This window comes from Platalea leucorodia (assembly GCF_965183815.1).
Source record: "Platalea leucorodia genome assembly, chromosome: 5".
NCBI classification, from domain to species: Eukaryota; Metazoa; Chordata; class Aves; order Pelecaniformes; family Threskiornithidae; genus Platalea; species Platalea leucorodia.
In genome coordinates this window covers 15483331-15510661 of record NC_138827.1, presented here as the reverse complement: position 1 = coordinate 15510661, position 27331 = coordinate 15483331, and the positions used below count along the sequence as shown (strand labels likewise).

At 42.2% G+C, this 27331-nt stretch overlaps 1 protein-coding gene across 5 annotated transcripts in view; it reads right to left on the bottom strand.

Moving 5' to 3' along the window:
* Positions 1-21402, bottom strand: part of USP22 (ubiquitin specific peptidase 22) — a 111250-nt gene extending 89848 nt beyond the window's left edge. For 2 of the 5 annotated variants that reach the window (XM_082311704.1, XM_082311708.1), the window contains exon 1: positions 21135-21402. In XM_082311704.1, coding sequence (XP_082167830.1) covers positions 21135-21260 — 126 coding nt within the window. In that variant the 5' untranslated portion in view covers positions 21261-21402. Of the gene's footprint in view, positions 1-15073; positions 15187-15304; positions 15537-16059; positions 16284-21134 lie in introns of all 5 variants that reach the window. The other 3 variants (XM_082311706.1, XM_082311707.1, XM_082311705.1) reach the window with 3 other exon arrangements.
* Positions 21403-27331: the final 5929 nt, after the last annotated feature.

Sequence of the window (27331 nt, the reverse complement as noted above, 5' to 3'; positions counted from 1 at the left end):
ACTGTGCAAACAAGTTGCTCTTATTTGGTTTAAAATGTAAGGTGGTCATCTGAAACAGAAGGACTTTTACAGTTCATACAAAAAAAAAAAAAATATTCCTGGACTAGCTCAACACTCTCCTGTAAGGTGTAGCTCTTTGAATACCAGAAGTTCAAACTCGCAGGTCAATATGTAAACAGAAGAGGTAAGCAAAATCCTGTTTCTTTGCAAGGAGGGCAGTGCAGGATACTAGGTAAAGAGGAGAGGAGGAAGATAAAGCAGTCCTATAAAAATGAATTCCAGTTACCCAAGACTTCTGGGCAAGCAGATTATGGGTTGAAATAACCAGAAGTCCATTTAGAGATAAGAAATCATTCCCGCAGTTCTTCAGAGAAGGGATTATTACCATTCAGGCTTTGCAAGCATTACAAGATGGTCAGCTGCAGCACCTTAAAATACAGATTTGCTATGTTTGATAAATATTCAAAATACAGTCCATCCTCACAGCCACTGCACTGCACATACAGTATAAAACAGGGGTTTGGAGAATTTACAACACATCCTCCATTATTTTAGTCACAAATTAACTAAAAAAGTGGGTCCTTTCATATTTTACATATTGGTCAGACTTCACCTCTAACAGTCAACATAATAACGAAGAATTTGCAAACTTAAAATTGACTAAAATATTACAAGAACAGGCCTGGAAAGATTGCCCACCTCCTTTGGTTTTTTTCCTAACATGTTTTTGACAGAGACTGAAGAGCAGTGCTCTATGGTAGTGACAGTCTTTCAGAAGTGGCCACTATTTCCATCATTCTTCAACGAGACTCTTGGGGAGGGAGCAGAGGAACGGTGTATGCATTTACAAGAACACTACCATCTCCATTCACCTGTTCTTTGTAGCAGTTTCATCTTTTCATCTTTACGGCAAAAGAAGACACTCTCTCTCCTTGGGCAGCTAGATTCTGCTTCTACTGAGGAAAAAAAAAGTCAGAAACAGTAGCTATTTCAAGGGACAGCAGTTCTTTATTCCAAAGGTTTTATGCAGCTCTTTTGCTGCCAAGTATTCTCTTAGAAAATGGGGAAAAAAATTCAGAATAACCATTAATACTGTACATAATTAAAAGAACTACTAAATTCCTCTTTTAATCAAAGAGGAGGAGACAGGAACACTGATAGCCATGCACATCCAAAGAAATTACCAAAAAAAGATAAAGGGAAAAAAAGTTATGCATGAGGTCTAGCTGTGCTGCTCTAACAAAACACAGCAGACCTTGAATCTTCTTTAATTGATCATTAAATTAGTGAACCTAATCCTTAAAAACGCAGAGAAGAAACAGATTCTGTACTATACTGGATACCACACACCTTATATTACCATTCTCCACTTTTCCTACCCAACGTTAAGTAAGTTACCATTGACTATATATGTTATGTATTTTAATATATATACACACACACACAAAACTAAAGTCAAAAATCCATGGCAATGATATTCTGTGCAATGAAATGAACTATTAAAATCTCAACATTCAAATTGAGACTTTAAAAAGTTAAGATTTGGAAACACATTTATATTCGCCAAAAAAAAAAAAAAAACCAACCCCTGAGCTCTACCCAACAGCAACATCACAAAAAAGAAATAAGTGTTCTTACAGGCTTCTAAACACCAGAACACATTTTCTCATCACACGGTTCTGGTCTCTCACGATACAAGATAAAGTTCAATAGGAGTTTTCCATGAGACACTGGGATTTAAATGAGAAATAAATTTTAAAACTATTTACAATAATTATTTGCATTTTTAGTAAAACAATGTAGATTAAGTCACTGTATGATTAACTGTAATACAATGGAACAGTGACTATTCAGTGTACCAGTACTTAATAACTGAACATAAACCAACTGGAACAACCTAAGTGACATTTTTCTTCTTTTATGGTTAAAACAACACCATGGAGAAGGGGAAAGTGTTACAAAAAGTAACTACTAAGCCAGCCTTTACGTACATTGTTTGACTTTTTTTTTTTAATTAATTACCTACAGATACGCATACATCTACATATAAAACACCAATTCAATTCAAGAGACTGCCTGATAGGCGAGACAGAACAGTGCAAAAAGTTTAATGAGGCACAGGCTTAAGAAAGAACCAAGCACACACTTCAAACACAGAGACTGCTAGCAAAACTAATAAAATTAATGCTTTGTTTGTTGATCATACATGAATTACAATTATAGTTTTATTGCTCTGTATTTTGTTCAAATATACCCCAGTGTACCTTGGCATAAATCTATGCTTCAAAAATCAACGGAATAATTAGAAAAGCTGTAGAAAATTAGTACATTGAGTAGTATTTCCATAATTTCTCCTAAGAAATTATTAACAGACATTAGATACCATGAGCAGTGCTTTTGAGGGACGTAAGAGTATACTCATTTAGTCTTCCAATTAGAAAAAGTTATTATTTCCAACTGGCTTCTCAGCAGCCAATATAATGGTACTTCAGGATTCTCTCTAAAAAACAAAGAATGGTGGTAGAAGCACAAGATCTTACATGCTGCCACAGCACAAAAGTGACGGGTTCTTGTTTTTCAGACTGATAGAAAAATTTTCTTTTGTTAAGTGGTTTTAAATTTGAATTTCAACACGTGCATGCACTAATGGACAAAGTTATCAGTTATGTTTAACGTGCAACTACACAGCCTTTGCACAGAATTTAAGCATTTAAAAGAAATACAAAAAAACAAGAAGGTCCATCCACATGAAAAAGCTATGTTCATGCAAATGGGGAGGCCAAGTCTACACAATAATTTATGCTGACATTATAACGTCCTTCAGGGAAATGAAACTTGGCCAACAGTGTCTGCTCCAAAGCCTCATGTTATCAATCTTGTATGAGAGAACACATTGCTGGGATGGACAGAATCAGCTATACCACCAAAAACCACTTTGACAGAATCAAGCCAAAATCGTATTTCACCTTTGAGATAGAGGGATAGTTACACCTGAACAGGATTCTGGCCTGTTCTATGCTGCTTGAGTATCTAGTCACTAGTTACTTCCTTGGTGTATCCTCACTGCTTAACCAGGGGTTTCCTGAACCGTCCATATTATGACACTTTCCCCATCATCTCCCCATCCAAAACAAGAGGCTTTGCTTCCAACTCTTCTACCTTCCCTCACTTTGGGTTAGACGTTGTATGGGCTTCCATCTCTCATTATTTTCAGTTTACTTACTTTCCATACAGGAAATGAAAAGTGTTTTTGTTGAGGTAGAAGGTAATAATTTATATCAAGTGGATATAAGTAGAAAATTGAATCGCAGAGAAGTCTGAACAAGCCAAAAGACAGATGGCGTGGGTTCTGTGTGTCCTGCCTTCCCTCCTGAATTTCAGTTCTCTCCCCAAATCAACATGGATGGTCTGCTGGTATCCACAGCTTCCCCTTAAGTAGGGAATCCATCTGATGCAATCTCGAAAGTTACCACATTGCATTCCAACAGGGAAACATCATCAAAAGGTAGGACTCCACAAGCTCTGCCCCAAAGCTGCAAATGACTGAGGTCTGAAATCAATCAGTGCAAGCAAACAGATAAGCTTAATGCTTCTTGTCTCCCAACTGAACAATTGAATTTGGGAGGGGGGAACAGCTGCTTTGGACTTGAAGATCTGAAACTGCAGTCTCACTGGGAAAGAGAGAACTAGGGTATTTATCATTATTTGCTTTCCTTGTTCTTCCCCATACTACAGGAACATTAACAGTTTTCAGAAACTCTTATTTTATTTATTGCTCCCAACATACTAAGAAATATTCTTTGGCAGATGAGGCGTACCTTTTAGTATGCTCTTCCATTGATCTAGCTCCTCCCTGTTTCCAAAACTAAGATAGACTTACCAACAGTTCGTGCTGGTTAGGGCATTAGCTGGTATACTAACAGCTCACTACTGCTCCAGACCAAAGTTAACATAATAGCAGAAGTTTGCACACACTTGGCATTGGTTAAAAAAAAAAAAACAAAAAAAAAGAGTTGTATTTGCTATTAAAAATAACAACAGTGCAATCCGCATTTTGATAAGAACAGAGAACTCATCTTGCAATTCGATCTAAACAATCCCTGTTTCCACACTCACAGAAATGGTACCAGTAACAAATTCAACATCTGTAACGCGCATGGCAAGACAGATTCAGCCTCAATCTATCATTTACTCAGACATGTCAGTGGAGGCCAGAAATTATGACAGAGAACTCAACCTTTCTCTAGTCAGCCTCTGGGCTCTTAAAGCCCCTGTATACAGAAAATTGAAAGGCTAATACACATGCACAAACCACAGCATTGGGATGGGGGTGACAAGGGAAAACATGGGAGTGAAGGAGAGAGTGAATTACTAAGTTTTTTACCTGAGCAAAAACCAGAACTGCCTTGGCATGCTTCACTTGAAAAACCAGTTAAGAGCTTGAAGCAAAACCAGGGGATTCTTGAGGAAAGTATTACAATTGCAAATCACCAGTAATCTCACATAGAGTAGAGCAAAAGTATTGCATGAGATCCTGTACAGATTTCTAGTTCTGATCTCTTGCTTTGTTTCTATGGTTATAAACATGTGGAGTGTTTTGTGGACAAATACATGGTCTTTATGCTTTACAGCAGGATTAAAAAAAGAATTTGAGAGTAACGCCTCAGGCCTTCTTGAGAGTATTTCAACTTGCTTAAAAGCTATCCCTGCCAAGTAACGAGGTGGTTTACTCGGGTCTAAAAGAAGTCCTTCCTAGTTCTGGTTTTCAAGGTAATGTTTCCTATAATCTGGTAGTGCAAAAAATTGAGGCACAAAGAATGAAAAGTAGGGAAGGCTGCATGACACACATAATTTGGTGATATTAGAGCAAACTTTCCGACACCACATTTTTGCCTGGATCTTGACCTGTGGGAACGCATTCATAATAATTTAAATTCTATGGCAACTTCTCTTAAAATAACAGAGAATAAAGTTATTGGTGACACAATGCCTAGCCACTGGACATTGAGATTTATGCTGGAAATACACTGGGAAAAGCGTATTAGCAAGTTTATGTCTGACTAAACAATAAATCTCACTTCCCTGGTAATCAAATACCACTGTGCACAAAATGTAGTTTTTCCAGAAGCTATCCATTAAATAACTAGCATTTTTCTACAGCATGTATATGAGGGCAAATGTTAAGTTGTTCTGGGGGGGCCTCAGATCCTGTACCAAAAAGCCACCAATTTTCCTCTTCAGAGCTCTACAGCATCTCAGAGACAGAACAGCTACCGATGTAAGGGCTCATAGAAACCTTACAAGGGACTGATGTGACCAAATAGCATCAGTGACCTGTACTCTGATCTGGCTTACAGTATCATTTTCCAGTGAGCCCAAATAACAACGAGTTTATAAGTTACAGCCATAAATTCCAGGAACAGGATATGTATCCTTGGGCATTTAGAGCAGCATAGAATAAAAATTGCAAGTGAGATAAAATTATAACCACCTAACCTAGCTAAAGCAGTTGTAACTAAACCAAACAGCATCTTACAGGCCAGTGCCTAGATAATACTGGCCATTATCAACCAAGAATTCACAAAGTTTCTCCTTCTTTTGAAAGACTGTAAGGACACAGATGGCAGAAGTTACAGTTCTTCAGAATCAAGCCAATCTAGCCATTAGTACATGTTCTTAAAGAAAACATAAAACTTCCACCGCACCCGACTATTGCAGAGAACACAACTAAAACAGCAAGGGGGACACTGTTTAATTCCTTTTTAAATTCCCCTCACCCCACCTTAAAAGCCTTCCTTCCTTTTTAACCTGAACACAAAATAGCACTTCCCTACTAGCAAAACCAGAAAAATTAGCCATGATCAGAAGTTCATCTACCTCTTTACTAGTGCTCCACAGGAATGTGTTTCACTATATAATAGTTTTTCCTCCCTGAAGTCAGAACAGTCATAAAAAGGGGGGAAGGGAGGTTGATTGCACTCGTTCTACAGCATCTGGCTATGCAATAAGACTCTTGAAATAATTTTCTCTAGTGTAGCATATAGCCAACAAATCTGGCAAGAAGCAACTTTAAGCATGTGTTGCTGTGACAGCAATGAATTATCACCCCAGTCTGCAGCAAGATTAACACTTACAACCTTGGCATGAAGAGCAGTCTGCTCAAATAGTGTGTCAGGAGTAGTGCTCCATGATCAGACTCGAAAGGGTGGGATCACGTTAAGAAATTAAGAGCACAGAAATGCAGGCATTTGCCTGAACTGTAAACAAACAGATAACTTCTAGGGAAAAAGGCAGTGTACAGCCAAAGAAGTAGGAACACCAAGAGAAACTCAAGGTATGGAAGAAAAAAGAAAAAAAGAGAAAGCAGCCACTGAAAACAAGGTACTGCCTTTGATAGGAGGACATGCTCCAAAGAACAGTTACAGAACAAACCGCAAAATTAGAAAACAGCCCACCAGATTTCTCCCACTTAACACAAAAACATTAAAGTATCCAGTCAAACCAACCTGACATGAAATAAGCTACTCTGAAAGCTAGGTGGAAATTACAGAAAAAAGCAATCACCGAGTCCAACTTAGGACGTTACTCATGCCGAGTTAAGAGTTTGTCAAATCTTGTGTTCTACAACAGTACATGCCATTACCTGTGAATTAAGTGCAGATTCAAAAACAGCTTTGGCCTCGTTGGAAGGTCAGAGATTACATTACATCAAAACCAACTCTACTAAGGAGTTCTGTTTGGCAGATTCACAGTCATCCATTCTACTTTTCCAGCTAACTGACCACAAAGAGAAGAAATCTGAAAACAAAGCTCCTTACCACAAGTTTCTTAAAAAAAAAAAACTGCAGAGGGAAGTGAAGAAAGCCATGAAGCTGAAGAAAACATGCTGGAATCTTCTTCCTGCTTGAACACTCACCATACTTACATCTTCTTTTTCGTTGCAGAATTGGTAAAACTGTAAAGCATGACTTCAGCTCTTTGATCTGGTTTGCTAGAAATTTTTCTATAGATGCAGTTAGGAGATTCCACCAATCATCAGCTTCACCTCTAATGCAGCTTTACTTTGCTTCATGAACCAGAAGAAATGTATAATATTAATGCTGGTAGAATTGATTTCACAGATTATGTGTTCTACTTCCAAGATCTTAACTTGAAGGAAATACTTTAAGAAGTTAAGCAGTGTGAGTTGAAGCACATGAATAGGTGAGGTTAAGGGATTCAGCACTGATGAAAACCAGGACAAAAGCATTTCATCTCTTAAAAAAAAAAAGAAATCTAATTCATGAACTATTAGTAGTAGCTGGATATAAAAGTATGTTAAAGTGACAGAACAGTCTAGTAGGCATCACAATCAGTAGGGTTTTACATAGAACACAGCTTTCTGCATAACAAAAGGAAAATTTTACAATTTCCTTGAAAAGCTTTATTTCAAACACATACCTGTAAGTAGATACAATATACCTCCAAACTCTCAAATATGACAGCACAAGAGAGAATTAAAAGAAGAGTATGTGTTGAGAATTTTGTAAGGAAGTGATTACAATTCATCTATTATCTTCCTAGGAAATTAGCTCCAATTCCCTGAGATTAGAAGCTTCGCTGTAAGTAAAAAGGTAGCAAAAATATTGTCTAGCAAAGAGGAATAAACACTGAGTTGAAGCAGATTCTGTAACTGAAGTCAGTTTGGAAAAATCTACTTTGTAAAGAAATCAGGGAAGTGCATCTAAAACTTTTTTAATACTGGCTTGTAATGATGAAATGAATGCCGTATTGGCTGGCAAGACCAACCTTCATCCAAGGGGCATAGTTTAGTATGAAGTGTCCACAAACCAGACTCCAGTCTTCTGGGGCACAGCGCTACCACTTCAGTTCCACTGGACTGCTCCGAAACACTAATTAATTCATACTATTCAGAGAGATCACACTTACTGCTGCCATCTATGGTTGATCACTCAGGAAACAAAAAACCAAACCAAATCAATCCTAACAGAAACACATTACCCCCCAACACCCATGAAACTACAAACAAGCTAAAGTACAAAGTTCTGGTTTTAATTCCCCCAGAGCAGCTTGTAAATTATTTCTCGCCATACTTTTTTTCCCTAGTACTCCGTTACTTCAAGCTAGCGTATCTTTCATGATAGACTGAGCCTTAAATCACTTACCTTTGCTAACAAAGACAAAACGATGACTCCCAAACCAATGTAATGTCCTATGGGATCACAAAAATACCAGCAGTTTGTCTTCAAGCGCAGAGATAGATACTATTTAGGTTGGAATATGATAGCCCCGTTTTCTGTGGTCCATTCTCCTTCTACTTCACTCCTCCAGCACAGATAATCATTGGAGCAAGGGAGCTACAGGGCACACCCTTCCTTACCTATTCCCACTAGTATCCATACAGTTCTGGGGGCTGACGGGGGTTTTTTGTCTCAAAGTAAGTAAATTGCTCTTCTGAGAAGGGCCTTTTTACATACTATCGTGTTTATTAGCTTATTTAAATCAGACACTTGAAATATCTTTTACGCGCCTCAGTTGGGTTTTTTTTCAGCTACAGTTCAGCATGTTGGGTTATATCAACTATCTGTGCAGCAACTGCCACCAGAGCAAAATCCAGACTTGACAGCTATTTTGGGCTGCTGGATTAGAAGCGTTAGCTGCATTAATGGGGCAATGAGAACAAAGTCTTCTGTGGCAAGAGAGTGATAAAACACTGGGTAAGCTGGCATATCTCAGCTCCTCTAAAAAATGACTACTGTTTGAGCGGCCATCAGGTAACACGATTCTTCGAGGAGTTTCACCCATTTACTGTCTTCATCTCTACAAGACAGAAATTTTCAAATGCATTGTTTTTGTGGGGTACATCTGCAGATGAGACTATACTGCTCCTGCTGGAAGACTACTCTGACTAAGCTTGTTCTTGAAGACAAAGAAGGCCACAGGGTTCAGATGGACCAGCAGGCCCACCTGAATATAATGCAGTAATACCAACAACAGATTTCACTAGTATTCTAAGAAATAACTTTCAGTAAAAACTATAAGTCAGCTCACCAAATGAAGGGATTAAAACTTCTGATATCTTTCATTTTGAGCATGTTTAAAGTTGTCATTCTCTGGCAGTAAAATTAAAGGTTTGAGGTTTTGTTTCGTTTTAATAAAAAAAGAAAAACCATCAGCATTAACAAGCTTTTCTTGTCTGGATATCTTACAGATAACAGCATTTTTCAATAGTCAGGAAAAAACAGGACAACACATCAGGAAACACCATAGTTGCTCAACATTAAGACAGATTTTTGTCTATTTGATTATCTGTACAAGCTATGGAATTTACATTTCACAGATACAGTACAGAAGCATAAAACTAGGAAAAAGGAGATGCTAACACACTCAAAATGTTTCAAAAACTGAATCCTGTATTACGCATCTCCTCAAAAAAAAAAGACCCACAGACCCACTAGTCCAGTCCTTTCCATGGCTGCACCAGTACAAGAGTAACTGAATACCAGCACAACCACTTGCCCAGGGATGCCCTGGTGTGGTTGCAGAGCTAGCACCTCTCCTTGACCCTAGGAAGCATGTTAGAGCTTTACTGGAGTGCTGCTATTCTCCTGTCTCCATCTGGCACACCAGTCCCGCAGGGCTACAGCCAGCTGGCACAGCTCAGATCAGCCTTGGGGCTGCTCTAGACTACACAAGGAAGCAGGCCAGAGGAAAACCAGTACCATAAAGAGCTAATTTACAAACCCATTACCCCATCATCCTCAACTATATGCAGCATGAGCATGATCTAGGGACACGCCCCATGACCAGATGCTTTAAACAAAACAAAACAAAAAGTTAAAACATCTTAATAGAGTTTGATTATAGAAGACAGAAATCTTAACTGAGAGACAAGCCTGTTTAAAGAGGGAAACAAGTGGCTCATAACTTGATTACTTAGAAAAACACTATTCATTTCATTAAATTAAATGTAATGTGAAAAGTGGATTTTCTGTAATAGCTGATCACAGATTACAGGCATTCTACACTCCCTGGTTCATTTATTTTTCACAAGGAAACTGGAGTAGAAGCAAATTATTTGCATACAGGAATAAGTTCTAATGACTGCAAACAGAAGACAAGTTTCACGTATCAGGCTCAGCACACACTAGTACATCTGTGAAAGCATGCCATACTTAAAATAGCAGGTACAATCACACAACTGTAGCAGTAACAGAGGTCTACCTTCACAGAACCTTTCAAATGAAGATAGTATTAGCCACACTCTACAGAAGAAACCATTAGTACATGGACAATATTCAAACACAGTCAATCTGTCAGTGGCAGAGTCTGGGGGAAGGCAGCAGTTGCACACTGGCAGCAGTTGTTACTCAAGCTGCCTTACGCAGCCTCCAAGCGCCACCGCTCAGGTCCTCTGCCATCACCCAGGCACTCCTCCCCTCAAGCTACCAACACTACAGCTGTTTGTTCAACCCTACGTTGACACATAACATAGAGCCAATTCAGGTGAAATATTATTAAGAGAAGAAAAAAGCCTTTTTCATCGTTATCTGTTCTTTCTGGTTCACAGCACAATCGCACCAACACGATGCAGCGAATGGTATGACAGCAAGAACATGCAGCCAAGAGCTGCTAATTCCTCAGACTGTTAACACACATACACCCACAGTCAAAGAGCTGGATTTCATGTTCCCCACTCATTAGTCTTTGGTGATAATGCACAGAAAGGTCCAAATTTCACATCTCTTGCTCTCCTCTGGTAAATCAAATATTGCACTGTCCTGTATGTGAATGGCATTTTTGCCATCCAAACCATTTGCCAAGTCCCTCACATACTTGTGTGTCGCTAATACCCACATATATAGCTAGTTTTTAAATTTTAATTCAAGCTTTTAAAATTTGTCAATTTGCTAACTTCCTTTTTCCTCCTTAAAGCAATTTTCTTGCGTTCTTTTTTTTTTCCACTGCTTAAAACACCTTGTCTGCAAAACAGCTTCAACCTACAGGTACATCGCACTTACAGAATTAAATTGCTTGCTCTATAAAGAATTACCATAATAAAGTCATTCTTCAGGTGACCACTAGACTGGAATTCTGTTTTTCTACAGCCAGACTTTTGCACTACGCAGCCTAAGACAGACAAAAAAAACCTCTACCTCCTACTGCCTGAAATCTTTCGATAAGGGCCCAAAAACTTGCATTCCAATTATGAGATGTCCCTGTGACCTCAGACATACCAGGATCTCTCCCCACAACTTTCCTTTTTGTAAAATACTTAACCGCATGGATGAACAAGAGGGTTACTTAGCATCATAAAGCAATTTCTCTAATGCTCCATGTACATTTTTCATTTTTAAACTTGGCACTATTTCACGGATACACAGTGATATACTCCATATAATTATGAACTTTGGTACCATTCCATTGCACTTTGTGATTAAGATCCCTTCAATTAGCAAACAAGTGGTCGACAGTAACTCTACTGTATGTGCAAGTCTGAATCAATTCTGATAACTGAATCAATGCAGAATAATTATAAAGAAATGCAGAAAAGGAATTGCATTTATTGGGGCAACACGAACTTAAACATCAAGAAAAGTTATAAGAAGCAAAATTACTATGTGACAACGAAACACATCACTAAGGGTAGTAACAAAATTATGCTGGACAAAGTGTAAGATCAATTTCATTAGGGAACAGCCTCATAATTAGAGAAGAGAGCTTTGTTCCTCTTTATGCACATAACTGCAATAACTCTTGAAACTATTTTCACTGTCTTCCTCATTCTGTTCTCCACATCACTGTTAAGATCATCCCACAACCAAAAACACAAAATGTAGTCACAAATGACCAAATAACAGAGTATTAACCATTCAGATAATTATAATTCAGATAATATTCAATAATTAGCTTTTGGGGGAGGATGCTTGCTAAGAGAGCATGACAAAGTCAGCAATGTACAGAAAACAAGATTGTATGAGAATTTCACCCAGGTTACTAGCTGCCAAGCAGGACAACGATCCAGTTTTAAGAAGAAAACTGGGCAGTAATATGACCATATTGAAGCACAGCAAAGAAAAACCTAAAACCTTAAGACAAATTTTGCATTTGTCACTGGAGGGCACAGGGTCACAAAACCTCACCTAACATAAATGAGGTACTGAAACCAGTCAGCTATCTCAGCTGTCTTCACTTATGAAGTCATCATACATCTGCTGTGCAATAAATCTTACCTTTATTTACCAACTATATTCTAAAGAATGTCCCTTACAATCTGACTTGCATGCAATAACAAGCCTGAATGCACAGGACAGAAGCCCAAATTATAATTAGACAAACCTTGTGAAATAACATTAGGTGGTTCAAAGACACAAGGGGGGCAAGATTAATCTTTTAAAAAAAAAAAAGATTATGGGGGGGAAGGCAAAAATAAAGGTTATAGCTGCTGTTTTCTCTCCTTGTGCTAACACACACTGAAGTAATAGAATTCAAGTCTGTACTTTATGCAAAACAAAACCCCTTTAAAAACAGAAGCAAAACATACATATAAAAGCCCTGGCAGTCAATTCAGTAAGATGAATCCAAAGTCAATCCTATTTAAAAAAGGCTGCTTGGATACGTGAACTTCTGAGTGACAAGCAAGGCAATCACCACGAATGGAACTCAGTGTCACATCAGTGTTTGATACTTCCACCATCCCCATCACTTCACTATATTCACGTAGTACAGGGTCTTTCATGTGTTTAGACAAAAATAAAGTTATTACTAATTTTGTAATTTTTACTTTTTAGATTTATACATACTACTTTTTAAATTGTGGATTAACATATATACACATATATGGATGAAAACAACTTGGTTTAATATACTAGGGCAAAAGTTGCAACACAGAATTCCAGACTAAGACACTAATGAAAAAAAAGAGATATTCTAATAATCTCTTAACTGAAATGTAGATTAATCATCTCTAAAATTTAATGCTACATAAACACAACTCATTGAATTTATGAATAGTTATATTTTTACATATTACATGCATGCGTGGAAGAGCTCGGCTGTGTGTGCAAACTGTCACATTGCAAAAACAGCATGGTATAAGAACAAGACCATGTAAGCATAGTTACTCTTTTCAGAGTTACTACTACGGCAGTGTCACATTTAGTGAGCTGCTTCTCACTACTACTTTTAATATGAGAATAATTAATATATTTGACATGTCTTAATGTCTGAATTTGTTACTGCACATCAGAACTTCCACTGGCCCCAATATTCATGCTAAAAAGACACTACATTCTTTAACTGTGTTGAAAACAACTTTTGTTACCATGTCTACCTTTTTTTTTTTTTTTTTTTGAGTTTCACCTTGTCTAACACCCAATTTTTTAACTCAATGACAAGTTTAGCACACTGTAGACCTTCACAGAAATATTTCCCAGGGATAGGCTGACATCACCAGTGATACTATACAAAAGGTAGACAAGAAGAGCCATGTTAATTTCAAGCTCCACTGAACACAGGAAAGGAAGAAGGGGGAAAAAGTTATCTTTACCAACTTGGAAAAGCAGCAGAGACAGACAGAAAAAAAATAAGAATCTTAAATTAGTGTTACATATAACTGAGAGGTTTAAAAAAAAAAAAAAAAAAAAAACAAACCAACAACCCCCCCCCCAAAAAAAAACCCAACACAAAAAACCCACAACAACCTTGAGTAACATTCTACCTAAGTGGAGAACTGAAAAAAGTCGAGTATTTGCTGTATTTCACACACAAAAGAATGTGACAAGATAGACGCTTACTGCTCATCAGCTACCAACTGATAAAGTGAATCTCAGGTTACTTTGAGTCAATTGGCATCTGCTAACAGTTCACTTTACTGATTGTCAAATAGGTCTTGAAATAATTAAAATCATTCTTTTTCTTAAATGAGAGATATCAACATGGTGGAAGCTGTCCTACCACTAAAGTAAACCACAGATTGTTCTGGAGTTGCTATGCAAGTTGCATGTGTTTTGAACCAAACAGAACGCAGGTTAATTTTGCAATGAGTAACTCTTTACAACATTGATTATATTACTAGCTAATGCAGCAAAGTTCTTTTTGAATTAATCTTGAATTAAGCAGAGTGTACATAAAGGACTGCCAAATCAATATGTAGAAGTATACAACTACCAAGACAGAGCTTTCATCCAGTCAGAACAGATCCATCGGCTTCTAGAACTGCTTCTGCTAAGAAAAGGTTCCCAATTCAGGCCTCTCAGATGACATATGGCTCTCCCTACGCTTCAGCACTGCTTGCTGACAACACAGTCCAGGATAACATAATAAACTGTAATGTCATCATAGCATTTCACTCACTTAGCTCCGTTGCCCATAGGTTAACAAGAGAATGGAGATAGCTGCTCTAGGCAGCTCTTTCTGTCCAAGTCTACAAAGGCTCCAACAACGATGGCTCTTTCCATGGTTTAAAAAAAAAAAAGATTACTTTTTTAAAATATAGTTCTAGTAAATCCAGCAAAATGCATACAGGTCACCTTCAGATTGCCTTTCTTGTGATGCCCCTATAATTGATACATAAGCAAGAGTACCTATGTATCTCCTCACCTTAGATGCTGCCATGTGCTACAGACACATTACAAATACTTGGAGAACCATGGGAATTCAAGAATTAAAAAACCCAACCTTTTCAAGTAGCTACCAGCCAAATGAAATGGAAAGGTACAGCTGATAAAAGAAAGCCCTACATCTATCAGGAAAAAGACGTCAAGAAACCACAGTTCCAAGTCAATCGCACATAAGCAGGAAAAACTATGGGTGCTAGGTTTAATGTAAGAAACACAAGCTTTTCAACTGAGTTAATCTTTCTCTGATTTAAAACAAACCAGCCACCACAGCCACTGTTGGGAACCAAACTAACAGTTGCAACATCATTTGTTATGAAGCAGGATCCCCAGAGTATGACCCAAAGGAAAACACACTTTTTTTTTTGCTCAGACTCAAGGAGTAGTTAAGGCAGGAGGAGGGGAGTCAGCAATTCACAAGCAGGCAACTTCCACTATCAGTCAGCAGCATTTACCTGTTGATTTGTTACTCCAGTTACCAAGATAGAAAATCCTCAAATGAAAGGAGAGTAGAAGGTTTGAAACTGATTTGCAGCTCCAGTTTCATGTTAACGCTACAGATTAAGGCCTGAAACAAAAATGAGGATATCAGCTAACCTTTGTTTGGGGTTTAAAGCTTTGATGGCTTAAAATAAAGCTCAACGGATAGTCCAACAAATCAAACAAAGCCATTCCACTCTGCTCACCTTCACACTACTAGCTGTCGTTCTACTTTGAAAGCTTTCACCATTTTCAACATCAAGCAAGTAAGATCATTGACTGCAGACAAAATTAAAGAGATGCTACAACTGCTCCCAACAAACAGCCCGGCTATTAGCAAACCTTGACTGCTGATAAGACCACAGAAAAAAAGAAGCCTTCTTGTCCAGCATATCCATTTTTTTCCTTTGTCAGCTTGTGCAGATCCATCTTCTTTCTCTGGAACAGGGAGCAAACAAAAGTATAGGGAAAACTGTATTCCTTGTGCTCGTTTGTGTCTCCATCCATATTAAAAAAAATAGAGAAGGAAATGGTTCCAATACAACTACTGTTCATGAGTCAGCTTCAATGACAGAGATCTGTGTAACCTCTAAATCAGACTGTAAGTGTTGACTTGAGAAAGAGATATGAGCAAGTATTCGGGTAAGTCCTGATGGTTCAGGTCCCACAACTCACGAATTGCTGTTCACCACTGCAGAGTTCATGGCACAAGAGTAATTCCTAACCTTTGGCCTGGAAACCAACCATTTATTTAAAAAAACATGGCAGAGGATACACAATAGGGAGTAACACCACTAGGAAGAGGAAGGCCTTCGACACCAAAGACAAGCTCAGTGGAGCATTTTCAAACTGGCTTGTCCCACATATGCAAGTCTCTGCTGTGTATGGAGCTAAAAATCTCATCTCTGGATATCTCTCACACCAGACAGTGTCTTCACACCAAGAAGAAAGAGAACATTACCTTCAGCAGGTCTAAGGACCTTTCTACTCCTTACAGGTTAAGGGCTAAGGAAGATTGTTCAGTTATGAAACTGGAGACCTCCTGAACAATGAAGCTTGCAGTTGATTTTGACACTTCTTATGGGCTTTCAGGGAGAAGGTAGTCCCCACAACACATGGCAAAGAAGAAGATCCTTCCTGAGTGAATCAGACAGTTCACATAGGCAGCCAAAGTGGAGTATGCAGCTGAAAAAGAGACATGCTTCTTGAATCCTGGACTCCTCTTTCAAATTATCCACATGATTTGTAATCCAGAAGTTTGGTGCATATGCTAAAAACGTTAAAGAAAAACAAGCTAAGATTTCCTTATTAATTTAAGCAACCAAAACACCAAGCCTGAGAAGGCGGCCCAGCCTGGTAAGGTTCCTTGCCCATCTGTTACGGTACAAAGCAAATCGCCTAAGCAACACCTCCCTATTCCTGGACAGGTATATGGGGAGAAAGCAAGTGAGCAAGCATGCCTCAACAGGCATTCGATGAGAAGTTCCACCATTAGCTTACCCTGTGACTGCAAGGTCATTTTAGCAAGAACTTAACATGTTGATTTAGACTGTGAACCACAATACTTGCTACTGAAAACATGACATGGCATTTATTTGCTAAGATATTATTAAGCTTTTTCTGCTTTGAAAGTTAGGAAGCGAACCAAAGTCATTTCAGTTTTAAGCACCTATGAATCAATTATCTGTCAAATATTAGAAGGAACAAAGGACTGAAGTCGCAAGTACACGGGGAGGATACCTGTGAAAAGGTCATCACCCATAAAAGAAATTGTTTCTTCATATCTGAAAGCATCAATAAGTCTGGAGGGTCCATGTAAAGATGGAAAAATGGAAAAAACAACAGAAGCTCTCAAACAGGAAGAAATATGCTAGAATGCACCGCTGTCAATGACAGCGTACAACCCCTGACAGGCAATTATTCTTTGATCTATTGGCAGAAGCACAGAACAAACATTCTGAAATTCCAAATAGGACCCTGTGCGTATCATGACTGTGGTCATGATGAGCAGCTTACTTTTATCATCAAGAACCTTTTCAGAGCAGTGATAATACGAATCATTCAGAACAAGAAAGACAGCTTTCCTCCAAGGTGTATAGTCCAGTAAGACAGAATTTAATTGTAAATTCAGTTGCCCTTCAAGCACTGAAACCATTACTTACCAACTCCTAGACACAAAGATGCATCTACATGTCTAATTGCTCCCTGATGGGGACCAAAAACTACATTCAGCACTGCAAAACAGATTTTTGCTCATCTGTAATTCTAATGGAATAAGCAAAGCATTTCAAGTGTGACCCTACAGAAAAACGGAAAAAGCTGACACGAAGGGCTGGCAGTAAGTCTTTTCAGCATCCTCTGTCTGTTCCATAATCCCTGAATGGGAGGTAGTGGTGTCAAATTTAAGGACCTCTTATACAGTGCTACTTAATTAAGTGTGAGGCAATTTCCACATCAAAATATTCAAGGTAAAGTCCACGACCTACAGAAACATGAACTTTGCCATCAGCTTATTAAACAGATTCTAACTATCACAAATTAAAAATCAAGAGTTATAGGTCAAAGTCCTAAAGCCAAGACAGTCAACCCTAATTTTGTGCCACTTTACATACAACTTAAGTCCTGAAATCCAGTTCCAACTTTTAATCACAATTATTACAATTTCAAGAACCATTCTTCAGATTTCTTCCTCTACCCCTTTTCCTGTTCCACTCTTCAGCGACAGACAGGTCTTGTCTTCGCTTAGGCTTTACCGTCAGCAACACATTTACACTATGGCAAAGCCTTTGCCTAGAACAGCACGTACTACGACTGCTGCACTTTACTACTTTGGCCAAGATGCAGTGAGGTGAGGCAAGCTACAGCCTCGCTCCTTCGTGTAGATACAACGATGCACCATGACGACAGCTCAAATCCGGTGTCGACAACGTTTCAGAAGCAAATATACTCCCAAAACCTTCACCAGAATTCCAGTACCTACAAAGGTAAATACATAATTACCTCTCGCTTCTGACTGAGAATTCAAATACACATTCAAAAGACAGCTTTCCAATTATAAACTGTGCTTTACAGCTACTCTATTCAAAACTCTGGGTGTAAAGCATACCAAACCAAGAGCTGAAGCTCGTAAAAGCTTATTCGCAGAAAAGGTATGTATTAAAAACGAACAGCAAACAGCAAGCAACGTTAAAATGGTCTTCCAAAGCATAATGCAGTAGGCAGTGTACGTAAAGCGGGAGGAATGGACACTTTCTGCCCCCTGCAGTTTCCATCGCTATCTAGATTTTTAAGACAGCCTTAGGAGGGATAGTATGTTACCATTCTAGAAACCTAACAATTTACATCTGGCTATCACCAGGCAGCCAAGACATTTTTTACAGCTAGGTTCATCTGACTAACAATTGACCAATGCTTCCCATTAACGATCAGCTACATATGTTGAATGTTTTCTGTAATAAATGAATGATGCGATCATCCTTGATTTTGCAACAGAACAGAAAATCACCTTTTACCAAACCTTTAATTTGACCTCATCATTTTCATTAGGATTAAGAACAAGAATCCTCACCACCAATAAATAGGTACTCTCAAGCAGTCAGAGCTATGCTCCTAAAATACATATATGTACACATACATAATATATGTATATATAAAATATCAAAGGACAAAGGATTGTTTTCTAGGTATTAGACTATAAACATGCCTCCAAACAGAAAATATCGTTTATCAAATTTTACATGTAAAACTGCAAGGCATACATACGGACAGAGAATTTCAGTAAAGAAAAATTCCACAGGAGAAGGTCTCATGTCCACATGCAGGAGAGATAAGTACCGTAACTGTCGTTTCTATACTTTCTTCAATCTTTATGAATATAGACTGGGAACTGAACCCCAAATTCAGCTAGCCAAAACATTTCCCTATCATGTACTCCCACATATTTCAGGTTGGCTGAATTCAGGAATCCAACTATTTTCAGACTGGTAACCTGCTTAAAAAGAAGCGGGAGGGGAAGGAATTTTTAGCATGTATTTGGAAAACTGATGTTTTCCATGAGATGACAGATAATTTTGAAACAATCCTGTTCTGCTTTATGAGCCTGGCTGTGTGAAGAGGAAGTGAGAACAGATTGATTACAATGGAATATTATTTATTTCCAGCTGTTTTTTCAAGCAATGATGAACACATCACTACCATTAAATTTCAGGAGAAAAAACCCAAACTGTTGCAGCATACAAATGGTATGCAGGTTACAAGGGATGCTCCACATTTAAAAAAAAAAAAAAAAAAAGCTAAAGCGGTAATTTTGCTCATGAAATTTTATTTTCATTCTTCCACGTAACACTTGATTTATCTTTGTCTGAGACATCTTCTTACCTCACTTGTCATTTTTTTCTTCCACAGCACATGTATATTTTTTCCTCCATTTAAGCTGTAAGTACCACGTATTATATACCAATTTGTATTTTGACACACTAAAGGCTAAATAAAACCAGATTTTCACTAATATATTTCATAACATTGACTTGTTGGGGACTATAAATACTGGAAACAAGTCTGACTATATTTTGCAGGGCTATCAAGTAACTAAACACATTTAAAACGTGTTTCTTCTCAGATTCCATTTTTTTTCCTCTTTAAGTAAAAAACTGGATCGTCCTGAGAACATAAACGGAACACAGAAAAATGGTTAGCCACCTCACCCCTGAAGTACATCCTTCATACTCTAGTTCTTGGATGAATAATAAGCTGAGCAGCTTAATGCACAGCAACTGGGATGAGAAAGTTTTCAATGGGTTGCTTCAACACAAACACAATCTGTGCTGTCCCAAAAAACAAGTTTTGCTACGTGTAGCTGTTGCGCTCCCCTCCTCAGTCATGAATATGACGACCGATAGAAATCTGCCAAGTCACTTTGAAGTAAAAACTAGTTGATTCTAGGGAAAACAGTAATTCGTTGCATAGTTAAGAGAGGAGTCCTCCCGAAACATGCATGTGGATAGGGATGTAATTTTAGAAGATCCGTGGGAAAACGCGCTCTTCCTCCCGCATTTTGCCTCGTTAACACGGATTTTTTTCCTGGCGTTTGCCTGCGCAGCGCCTGCCCCAAGCACCGACAGCCTCCGAGAGCAAACTCCCCTCTCCCCTTCCGTCTGCTCCGGACTGAGTCAGTTCCTTTCCTCCCCCCGCCCCACTACAGCAGGAATCCCCTTTTCCAACCGGATTATCAGAACGAGCAGCTTGCTTGCCTTTTTTTTTTTTTTTTCTTCTTTTAAGGAAATAAATAAATAAACAAGCCAACCAGCCCGTCCCGTCCCCCCCCCGCCTCCGGGACCCGCAGACACGCTCCCAGCCATTGTGCCTCCCCGCTTTCCCCACGCACTCGCCACACGCCGCCGTGCCCCGGGCGGCCCCGCCGCGCCCCGGCGGCACAAAGCTCCGCCGCAGGCCGGACGTGCCCGTTGCCCCGGGGCCTCGCCTCCCCTCCCCCGCCGCCGTATTCCGGGAAACCCTCGCTGCCTCCCGCACCTCCGGGAGGAGGAAGGCGGCGGCGCTGCGGAACAGCCCCGCTGCGGAAAACCGTCCCCGCCGCCGGGGCAGGTGGCAGGGAGGGGAGGCCCCGCCGCCGGGGGCTGCCTCCTCCATCCCGGTGACCGGTCCCGCTGTGCCCCCCGACTCCCCCCCCCGCCCCCCCCCGGAGGCCGGAGACACCGACCGCTTCCTCCTCCCCCCCCCCCCCCCGCGACCGCGTGTCGGAGCCCGGGCCCCTTCCCTGCCGGCGGGGCGGGGACGGGGCTGGGGGAAGCTCGGGCCCACCTGCCCCGTGGGGAGGGAGGGAGGGAGGAAGGGCGGGCGGGGGACCCGTCCCCTCCCCGCGGCCGCGGGCAGGCCGAGGCGGCGGAGTGCGTGTGAGGGAGGGCGGGCGGGTGGGCCGGGGGAGGGAGGGAGGGGAAGGGACGGGAGCGCGTGTGGGGAAGGGAAGGGAAGGGACGGGACGGGACGGGAAGGGGGGTGGATGCGAGCCGCCCCCGGTACCTTGCGCTTCCTGGTCTCGGCCGAGCCGCTCCACACGAAGCACTGGTAAATCGCCCGCAGGTTCTGCTTCCAGTTCTCCACCTTGAAGCCGGTCACATGGCAGCACCCGGCCGCCGGCGGACTCATGTCAGACCCCCCCACATCAATCCGCCCGCAGACGGGCCGGGCCGGCGGGCAGCGAGCCGGCCCCTTCCCCCGCTCCGCAGCAACCGCACGGACACGGACGCGGGCACGGGCCGGGGCGGCCGCGCGCCCCCCCCGCCGCCGGCCCCCCCCCCGCCGCTCGCCCGCCCTCCGGGGCTCCGGCCCCTCAGGCCGCCGCCTGCCGCGCGGCCTCCGCCGCCCCCGCCGGCTGCTGTGGGGGCGCGGGGAGCGGCTGGCACATAGAGCCGGGGCTCCGCGCCGCCACGGCCCCCCGGCTCCGAACAAAGCGCGGCGACGGGCGGGCAGCGCGCACTCCCTCTCGCCCGCCCTCTCCCTCACACACAAAGATGGGGCTCTCTGAGGCGAGGAGGAGGAGGAGGCGGCGGCTGTAGCGGCCGCTGCCGCCCCCGGAGTGGCCGCCGCTCCCTTCTACCTCATAGAGGCCGCTGTGGAAGCGGCGGGCGGAGGGGAAGGGGAGGGGGGGGGCGCTGGCGGCGGCGGCGACCCTGGCCGCGGTGTGAGCGAGCGTGTGTGGGGAAGGGGGCGAGTCTCCGCCCGCCGCCGCTCCTGCTCCCCCAGCCGGCCGCCCGCTCGGCTCTTGTCTCTTTAAACCGCCCCCCCGCCTCCTTCGTCGTCTCCTTCCTCCTCCTCCTCCTCGCCCGCACCCCCCTCCGCCCGCCGTGTGCAATGGTCCGAGCCGCTAACTCAACCTAGCCCGCCAGGCCCGGAGTGGGACAGACCAACGGGGAAGGGGCGGTAGGTGCGCCCCCTCTGCCCCGCCACCCTTGAGGGAGGGAGCCGGAGGGGGAAGGAGCGCGGCAATTGGCCCCTCCGCCTGTCACTCCGCCGCCGAGGGGTCCCTCTCTAGCGCCTCATTGGTTTCTTTCCCTTTCTTCTCCCCCCTCCACCCTTCCTACCTAGCATTTCCCCCTGCCGGAAAGGGGCGGGAAGGGCTCGGCCGATTGACAGGACGTCCGGCCAACGGAGGAAAGGGGCGTGGCCTGCATGGCGAGTGTTGCGGCGGGACTGGCCGGAGCGTCCGTCAGTCACACACCAAGGCGTAAGGGGATTGGCGATGGCCGGCTGAGGGGGCGGTCCCTCCCGGCAGCAGCCTGCGCTGTGGGGGCAGCGCTGCTGTCACATCCGCTGGTCCCGGCTGTTTCGCTGCTCCCTCAGTGGTTTCCTGAGGGGAGAGGGGCGGCGGCGGCCGGGCCGCTCCCCGGGGCAGGGCTCCCGCTCCCGGGGCAGGGCTGCCTCCCCGCCTGTGCCTCTGTGTGCTTGGCAGAGGCCCTGCCAAGGCCCGGCCTCCGCGCCGGGCGGCTGTTAACAGCCTGCGCGCCGCTCGGGGCTCCCGCCCGGGGGTGGCTCCGGCAACGCCGCAGCGGGCTCCGGTTAGGTCAGCCGGTATTGCGGGACAAAATGAACACGAGAGGCAGGCCCCCTCCTTATCGTTCGCAGGTTCAAAAAGCCAAGGGCGGCTCTGTGGGGGCAGGTCTGGGTGTAACAGGCCTCGCCGAGCATCGGGATCGTCGGGGTCCGGGGAGCCGATCTGTGCGATGCTCCGATTTGCCCTGAGGACCATATATGGTCCCGCTAGGCTGCCATCCTTCTCTCCTGGTGTTTCCACAGGGAAGAAACAAAAGTAGCGTATAGCCAGAAGTGGTATTATTTCAGCTTTTTCCTATAAATGACTATACAAGGAAATGAGAAGACGTTGAAAAAAATTTGAATCTGTGCATAGTTCTTGGCTTGTGTGCCACACGCACTATAGGGTTACATAATGGTGGAGCAAGGCAGGAGGAAAAGGATGGGAATTCTGCCGAGATTTGTGAAAAAAGAGGCAGGAGGCTTTGCAGAGGCTAGGCTCTTAAACAAGCCCTGGAAGGACTGTGCAACAGGAAAGGTAGTGGTTAAGTACCACTGCATTATTTTATCAATCCATTTTTCGATATGTGCTATTTACATTCTTTTTCAGGAGCTACAACCTTTAAGTCTTTACCTGGCAGACTTTTGTAAGGCCCTGTCTGGTTCCCTGACCTACTGCTGCAACTTGGAGAAATCAAAGACAATTGCAACTATCCCTTGAGGACAGAATCACTTTCCGTTTTCTTTAGAGGTGCTGCCATTTTAGAAAGCAAGCATGGTATCCGGTAGTATGAGAAACATTTTTTCATGATTCGTGTATAACTTGAGGTTTGGTGGCAAAGCAAGTAGGGAATATAGGGCTAGCAAAAGGCCTGAGTTTATACCCTCAGGCTGTGAAGCAGCATCAGGCCGCGCTGTCCAGCCAGTGTAGCTGTGTGCCATACGGGTGACCTCCTGTAACGGTAACATGGATCGTTCAGTCTGCCTGGCTCATACTGCTTGTTAGCCTCCCTCTGAAATGCTACTTCCATGAAGTTTAGGGATTATGGCTCCAGCAATGAAACTAGAATTGCCCCACAGGAGAAAAAAAAAGATGCCAAGAGATAGGAAGGGGCCCAGTTATCCTGCTGTGTACACAAGCTGGTAGAGGCTGCTAGTTGCACTGCTAGAGAAGCAGTTTCAGAAGATTCTGTGCAAAATCTGGAGTGAGGCTATGCCCCCTCTTTGACCCTACATAATCATTAGACCTATTAAGTCATCATAGTGAGTGTGCAACCTACGCCTCTTCTTGAAAAGGTAACAAGAACTGGTGCTGCATATAGTTCCCACATGTTAGCCCGTCGCCCTCAGTGACATCTTTACCCACGACTGTGCAGCAGAACGCTTCCAACCGCAGTCACTTCAGTGTTGCAGCTCTGACACCACCTACTCACCCTAACACATCTGAGAGACTATGAGCCATAACGGGGCTTGTAAGCCCTCGTCCTTTCTGTGTGAGAAGACCCCTGCACATGCGTGACGCCTTCCTGATGCTAATGAATACAGCTTAATGACCCCAGTGTTGAGCATTTCTCACATCAAGGAACGGCTGGACGTCTTGCTAAGACAGTCATTCCCTGAAGTCCGAATGGCTCTTTTATAAACATAAGAAACAGTATGAACCAATTAAGCTATGCCATCTCCCATGCTTGGGACAAGCTCCCTGATGACACCTATGTAGCTTCTTCTTTCCTTCCTTTGAACCCCTGATTAGAACCCTTTGCTTGCAGTGGGCACAAAGAAGCTGAGGCTCAGGAAACTACTTACATATCAATACCAATGTCTACCTGATGATTAGTAGGTTGTTTCCCTGAACGCTCTCAAAGTCTCCCTCTTATCTTGTCCTAGCTCCTAAGCTGTTTGGAGCAGGGACTCAGTTTTTTGTTTGTTTGGTTGTTTTTTTTGCATTTGTCCAGCGAAGATTAGTGGGGGTTACTAGGTGTTATAATAAATGGTAATAACTGAGCTAAAGTGAAACCTTTATAGATCTGAGAACGCTCTCCCAATGTTAAAAAACAGCCTCATGGGTTTGGCAATGATCCTTTTCTACTTCCATTAAGTCAATGTTAATATTCCTTATTGACTTCAGGTGTAACAGAACTGTACTCTAAATGCTGCACGCTTGTCCTGTCTTCACAAAGACAATACCAAAGAAACTTCTTACATGCCATGATCGGCCATACTCTTTCATATCACTCTGATTTCAACACCAAATCTACAGCAGACACATTCAAGAGTGTCTCACCTAAGAAATGTCATAAACTGTTTTTAATAACCTTGATCTTAACATCTACCAGATCTTTAGCAATGAAAAACCATCAGGAAAATATAGATCTTTTACATTTACTAATCAAACAACTCTTATCTTCTCAAAAGAAATGTACATAAGTCATGATGGCGTTCTGACATCATCCACTAAAATTAAGTAGTAATAAAAATGAGTTCTCGTATATCTTTCTCATCCAGATACAAAAGGGCCATCAAAGGAAGCTACCAATTAGTTTTAATTCAGAAGCCAGTCTTCAAGCAGACCCTGGTCTCTCTGACAATCTGCCTTTTCTCTGTAGCCTTAAAATCAGCTAGTCATCCAACCCTAGTTTCCATCCCCATGAATCAAAATAGGACATTAGCTGTGATCATTTGGAAACAAGATATATGTTGTAAAAGCACATTGACTGGTGCTTAACAATATGTGATATTATCTCTATGTGTCACTGTGTGTCTCTGTCATCCTTCAATGTCATCCCAGCAAAAGCAGTGTAAATTCTTTTCTTCCTAAATATGCTGCAAGAGCTCTGGTTTGTATGGTCCTATAAAATGCAAAATAGTCTTCTAAAGAAAAGTTGCAAAACATGCATGAGGCTACGTGCTGAGATGCTGAGGTGAGGCAAATCAAGTAATATACCAGACAGCATGGATATCACCTATATTTGGGAAACTAAAACTTTATGGCCAAGCATTCACTAATCCTACCCATAGCCTGCTTTGCCAATAGCAAACCAGAGCGAGGTGTGGTGTCCTTGTTCTACCACTGTCCCGCTTTCTTAGCCCATGTCACTGCCAAAGGCGTTCAGTCTTTTCCTAGGTTCTCTGAGAGAAGATTCACCACCTCCTTCCTTTCTCTAAAGTTTCTCAGTACGGGCTTCCAGAGGGAATCTGGAAACTCATTGCTAGACACTGCTGCTAAAGTAGTATTTTTTAATTTGGCTTTCTTGTGGCACTCGAGGCATCTCAGCTTCAGAATATGGCCCATTTCATTCATTATTAGCCAGAGTCAAGTTGCAAGGGTCCGGGTGCCCTGGTGTCTGTAGCAGGGCAAAAGTATAAACACATTGACCTTCAGGAGAACTAACCGTTGTTTCCAAAAGCAGTAGGCATAGAGAACCACCCTCTACCCTGTGAAAGCCACCTAAACATCCCTCAGAACAGATGGAAGTTAAAGATGACCAGCGTTGAGTTCAAGGTGGATAGAACTCAATGGGATGGGTGATTAATGTCCTAACAACATTTAGTATTTATTCTGTGCAATCTGAGTATCTTCCAGTTAGACAAAAACCCCGATATTACTAGAGTCTAAATACAAGTAGAGAGTTATTCTTATTCTGCAACAACCTGCTGTTACTAATCTTGGGCTTTTCTCCATGGCTACCACATCAAAACAGGAGATAAAGATAAAAGAGAGAATTTCTGCCGGTGAAATTTAACTCCATCTCTCTGAAAAAATAAGATACCAAAAAGACAATACATATGTTCAATGCCCTGCGGATTCTGAAATTTTCACAGAGATTTCTGTACCACTCTTTCTTGCAGAGTCCTCATGTTTACTCGATGTAGGGTGTGGTGGTGTTTGTCTTATGCAGCAATAACAAGAATTGTGAGTTTATAAACACAGTTGTTTTCTTTTAAGAAACACCTGTGTTTGTTACTCCTTCCCTCTCAAAGAAATATTTCCTTTGGAAAAATACTAATTTTTCTCTCTGGCCATTTCAAGAACAATTACAACATTTAACTATTCCTGCTCCCTGAGGTTTCATGGCCCACCACTTGAAGACCTGCTGAGGACATGAGAAGCATTCTTTGAGACACAAGGAACCCACGTGCAGGACACCCATCCTTGACCACACCTGCTACCAATGGGGGCTGAGGCCTGCTGTCATCTCCCAAAGGCAGGAACGCAGAAATTTAAAGATTGACTCTTAGGGGACATTTCCAAGGTTTGGACGTTACCTTTCAAACTTAAAGTTCCTCCAAGGTTTTCCTGGCATTTATTCTCCATAAAGAAGTCTCTTTAAGCCAGAAATCCAATCTGAGGTTCTTGTTGTCAATGAATAATTTTGGAACTAGAGTAAAAATCCACTCTAAAATAGTCTAGAAAAGAATGGCTTTTGAGATTTTTTGAGGCCAGCTCCCGAGCTGGGGAGCTTGAGGCAAGCTCTAGAAGGGGGCACTGTCATTAAACCTTTTGCTTTCCATCTTGTGAAGACACCAGAATCTGTCCTGTGAAATATAAAAACTTCATACTCTACAAACACTTCTTGATTGTTCCAGCCCACACAGTAAAGGTGACAGAGCAGCACAGAGCAGCAGTCAAAACAAAATAGTGGGAAATAGTGACAACGTTTTGCCATGTAGTAATTGTCAAATCAGGG